The 5,453-nt window shown below is 51.1% G+C and overlaps 1 protein-coding gene across 1 annotated transcript; it reads right to left on the reverse strand.

The window, feature by feature from the left end:
• Positions 1-200: 200 nt before the first annotated feature.
• LOC127908281 (chromobox protein homolog 2-like) lies at positions 201-4,230 on the reverse strand. Its single transcript, XM_052466006.1, has 2 exons — positions 3,855-4,230; positions 201-856 (listed from the first exon to the last, which is right to left on the reverse strand). The coding sequence occupies exons 1-2, from the start codon at positions 3,887-3,889 to the stop codon at positions 460-462; spliced, it is 432 nt and encodes a 143-aa protein (XP_052321966.1). The 5' UTR covers positions 3,890-4,230; the 3' UTR covers positions 201-459.
• Positions 4,231-5,453: the final 1,223 nt, after the last annotated feature.

Below are 5,453 nucleotides of genomic sequence, written 5' to 3' on the forward strand. Positions count from 1 at the left end.
TGTATGTGACAAATAAAATTAGATTTAATTTGATAAAACGCATAACAAATATCTTTTTATTTCTGCTCGGCATCAGACGAATTTCCTGCTTCAGTTGCACTTCTCTAATCACATGAGAATTTACAAAAGAGCATTCTATCAGCAGACCATTGTCACAGTAATGAGTGAAGAGGTGTGGAGTCAGGCGCAGAGAGCAAAGATGTGGGCAAAACAACACGCTTTAATGTCCCGGAAACACAACATGTACAAAGTGAAAACACAAATGAACAGAAATATAAACGGACAGCGTGAAACCTAAAATGCAAACAAAAAGCACTCAACCAACATAACAGACGAACAAGCCCGCACGAAACAGAAGCGGGCTAAACAGACTATATATACCCTATCCTAACAACCAAACTAGAAACAGGTGCTACCAATTAGACAAAACTAAACAAACACAGAACGGATCGGCGATAGCTAGTAGACCGGCGACGACGACCGCCGAGCGCCACCCGAACAAGAAGGGGAGTCACCTTCGGTAATATTCGTGACAGTACCCCCCTCCTGACGCGCAGCTCCCGCAGCGCGCCGACGTCGGCCTCGGGGACGACCCGGAGGCCGAGGCGCTGGGCGATCCGGACAGAGGCGATGGAATTCACTCAACATGGATGGGTCTAGAATATCCCTCGCCGGAACCCAGCACCTCTCCTCCGGACCGTACCCCTCCCAGTCGACGAGGTACTGCAAGCCTCTCACCCGGCGTCTCGAGTCCAGAATAGCTCGTATCTTGTACGCCGGGGACCCCTCGATGTCCAGAGGGGGTGGAGGAACCTCCGGTACCTCATTTTCCTGCATGGGACCAGCTACCACCGGCCTGAGAAGAGACACATGAAATGAGGGGTTAATACGATAATACGAAGGAAGTAATAATCGATAACAAACCTCATTTATTCTCCTCAGGACTTTAAATGGCCCTATACACTGCGGACCCAGCTTCCGGCAGGGCAAGCGGAGAGGCAGATTTCGGGTCGAGAGCCAGACCCTGTCCCCAGGTGCAAACACGGGGGCCTCACTGCGGTGACGGTCAGCGCTCTTCTTCTGCCTTATACTCGCTTGGCGTAATGACTCCTGGACTGCCCTCCAGGTCTCCTTAGAGTGCTGTACCCACTCCTCCACCGCAGGAGCCTCAGTCTGGCTCTGATGCCATGGTGCCAGGACCGGCTGGTACCCCAACACGCACTCAAATGGTGACATGTTGGTAGAAGAGTGGCTTAGTGAATTCTGGGCTATTTCTGCCCAGGGAATATATCTCGCCCACTCGCCTGGCCGGTCCTGGCAATACGACCGCAGAAACCTACCCACCTCCTGGTTAACTCTCTCCACCTGACCATTACTCTCCGGGTGATACCCTGAGGTAAGGCTGACCGAGACCCCCAGACGTTCCATAAATGCTCTCCAAACACGGGAGATAAATTGGGGGCCCCGATCAGAAACTATATCCTCGGGCACCCCGTAGTGCCGGAAGACATGGGTGAAAAGAGCTTCCGCAGTCTGTAGGGCCGTAGGGAGACCGGGCAATGGGATAAGACGGCAGGACTTAGAGAACCGATCCACAACGACCAGGATAGTAGTGTTACCCTGAGAGGGGGGGAGGTCAGTAAGAAAATCCACCGAAAGATGGGTCCACGGCCGTTGTGGAACGGGAAGAGGTTGTAATTTACCTCTTGGCAGGTGTCTAGGAGCCTTACTCTGGGCGCACACCGAACAGGAGGAAACATAGAATCGCACATCCCTCCTCAAAGTGGGCCACCAGTACTTCCTCTCAAGACCTCTCACTGTCCTATAAACACCTGGGTGACCCGACGAGGGTAGACAATGAGCCCATCGAATCAATTGATCACGAACAGCCAGCGGCACGTACCTACGACCCTCCGGACACTGTGGAGGCGTAGGTTCCCCCCTTAGTGCCCGCTCGATGTCCGCGTCCACATCCCATACTACCGGTGCCACCAGCTTAGCTGCCGGAATGATGGGAGTTGGATCGATGGACCTGTCCTCAGTGTCATAGAGTCTTGACAGCGCGTCAGCCTTAGTGTTGAGGGAACCTGGTCTATATGAGACAGTGAAACGAAATCTGGTGAAAAACATGGCCCACCTTGCCTGACGAGGATTCAGTCCCCTAGCTGATCGGATATACTCCAGGTTACGATGATCAGTCCAGATAAGGAAAGGGTGCTTAGCCCCCTCAAGCCAGTGTCTCCACACCTTCAGGGCCTTAACCATAGCCAACAACTCCCTATCCCCCACATCATAATTCCGCTCCGCTGGCCCGAGTTTCTTAGAAAAAAAGGCACAGGGGCGGAGCTTCGGTGGCACACCCGAACGCTGTGAGAGCACCGCTCCAACCCCAGCCTCGGATGCGTCCACCTCTACTATAAACGCCAAAGAAGGGTCCGGATGTGCCAACACCGGCGCCTTAGTAAACATCGCCTTCAACTTATGAAAAGCTCCGTTCGCCTCTGCTGACCACTGCAAACGCACCGGTCCCCCCTTCAGCAGTGAGGTAATAGGGGCAGCTACCTGACCAAAACCCCGGATAAACCTCCGGTAGTAATTGGCAAATCCCAAGAACCGCTGCACCTCCTTTACCGTGGTCGGAGTCGGCCAATTACGCACGGCCTTAACGTGGTCACCCTCCATTACCAACCCGGAGCTGGAAATACGATAACCCAAGAAGGAAACTGATTGTTTAAAAAACTCACATTTCTCCGCCTTCACATACAGGTCATTCTCCAGCAGTCGTCTAAGAACTTTACGCACAAGAGATACATGCGCAGAGCGTGTAGCGGAGTAGATCAAAATATCGTCAATATAAACCACTACACCCTGTCCGTGCAGGTCTCTGAGTATTTCATCCACGAAGGATTGAAATATAGCTGGAGCATTCTTTAAACCGTATGGCATGACGCGATACTCATAATGGCCCGACCAAATTATAAGCACTCCTGAGATCCAGTTTAGTGAAGAACTGCGCTCCGTGAAATGATTCCACTACCGTAGCAATGAGAGGTAGTGGGTAACTAAAACCCACTGTGATGGAATTTAGACCTCTATAATCAATACACGGACGCAAACCACCATCTTTTTTCTTCACAAAAAAGAAACTCGAAGAGACAGGTGACATGGAGGGCCGAATGTACCTCTGTCCCAGAGCCTCTGTGATATAATTTTCCATAGCCACCTTCTCCTCCTGAGACAAAGGATACACATGACTCCTGGGAAGTGCAGCGTTAACCTGGAGATTTATCACGCAATCCCCCTGCCTATGGGGTGGTAATTGGGTCGCTTTCTTTTTACTGAAAACGATAGCCAAATCATCATACTCAGCTGGAATGCGCACGGTGGAAACCTGGTCTGGACTCTCCACCGTTGTAGCACCGATGGAAACCCCTACACACCTGCCTGAACACTCATCAGACCACCCCTGTAGAGTTCCCTGTTTCCATGAAATCGTAGGATTATGAATAGCCAGCCAGGGAATCCCCAGAACAACTGGAAACGCAGGTGAATCGATAAGGAACAAACTAATTCGCTCCTTGTGATTCCCTGCGTAATCATCTCCAACGAAATTGTGGCTCTCTTCACCAGCCCTGACCCTAATGGTCGACTGTCTAAAGAGTGCACGGGAAAAGGGGGTTTACTTTTACTAACGGAATCCTCAACCTCTGAGCGAGTCCGCGATCTATAAAGTTTCCAGCTGCGCCTGAATCTACCAGTGCCTTATGCTGGAGAGAAGGAGAATAATTTAGGAAACAAATTAATAGAAACATGTGACCAACAGGAAACTCTGGGAGAGTGTGGTGCTTACTCACCTGGGGTGACCGATGAGTATTCTGCCTGCCCTCATGATTCCCAGATGAATTCCTCCAGCACCGACCAGACGTGTGCCCTCTCCGGCCACAACTGGTACAGGAGGAGCTTCCTCCTCCGATCTCCCTTGATGCGGTACCTCCTAACTCCATCGGAATAGGGGCAGGAGGATCAGGAGGTAGAACTGACAAGACCCTTTCAGAACGTCCACGAGCAGCTAGCAGATGGTCCAACCGGATCGACAGGTCTATCAGTCCATCCAGGCCAAGTGTAGTATCCCGACAGGCCAGCTCCCTACGGACGTCCTCTCTCAGGCTACACCTGTAATGGTCTATCAGGGCCCTGTCGTTCCACCCTGCTCCCGCAGCCAAGGTCCGGAACTCCAGCGAAGTCCTGCGCGCTCCTCGTCCCCTGTCTCAGATAGAACAATCTCTCACCTGCCGCACGACCCTCTGGAGGGTGATCGAACACGGCCCTGAAACGGCGGATGAACTCTGGGTAGTTGTCTCTCACCGAGTCGGGCCCGTTCCAGACCGCATTAGCCCACTCCAGGGCTCTACCAGACAGGCAGGTGATGAGGACCCCTACTCTCTCCTCCTCTGAGGGGGCCGGTCGAACGGTGGACAGGTAGAGGTCTAATTGCAGCAGGAATCCCTGGCACCCTGTCGCTGTTCCATCGTAATTCCTCGGAGGCGTCATGTGCAGAGCGCTGGAACCGGATCCAGATGGGACAGATGGTAGAGTTGCTGGTGGGAGGGTCGGTGGAGTAGTAGGGAAACCACTCCTCTCCCAACGATCCATCCTCTCCATCATCTGATCCATCGCTGATCCTAGGCGATGGAGGATGGATGTGTGATGTTGGACTCTCTCCTCCATAGTGGGAAGAGGAGTGGTCGCTGCTCCTGCTGACTCCATAACGTGGTGCGGGCTTCTGTCACAGTAATGAGTGAAGAGGTGTGGAGTCAGGCGCAGAGAGCAAAGATGTGGGCAAAACAACATGCTTTAATGTCCCGGAAACACAACATGTACAAAGTGAAAACACAAATGAACAGAAATATAAACGGACAGCGTGAAACCCAAAATGCAAACAAAAAGCACTCAACCAACATAACAGACGAACAAGCCCGCACGAAACAGAAGCGGGCTAAACAGACTATATATACCCTATCCTAACAACCAAACTAGAAACAGGTGCTACCAATTAGACAAAACTAAACAAACACAGAACGGATCGGCGATAGCTAGTAGACCGGCGACGACGACCGCCGAGCGCCACCCGAACAAGAAGGGGAGTCACCTTCGGTAATATTCGTGACAACCATGCTCTGACTGATATGTAGCTACTTTCAGGTACTTTTACAGCCTACTTTTCTTGGAAAAATGCAAAGCAAAACATTAGGAAATGTAGCTGGCTACATTCTTTCTATGGTAAACATTAGAAATATGATGGCAATGCATCGTTTTTCCAAAACATACCTTTTTCATTGTTAGCTTATTTACTTGTGTGGCTGCCAAAAAGCTTTGCACATAAGCTGTTTTCTGATGAATATGTTACATTAATGTATTTTCTATGAAGGTTAAACTATAGTTGCACATCGCTG

This window comes from Oncorhynchus keta, chromosome 17, assembly GCF_023373465.1.
Source record: "Oncorhynchus keta strain PuntledgeMale-10-30-2019 chromosome 17, Oket_V2, whole genome shotgun sequence".
Taxonomy (NCBI): domain Eukaryota; kingdom Metazoa; phylum Chordata; class Actinopteri; order Salmoniformes; family Salmonidae; genus Oncorhynchus; species Oncorhynchus keta.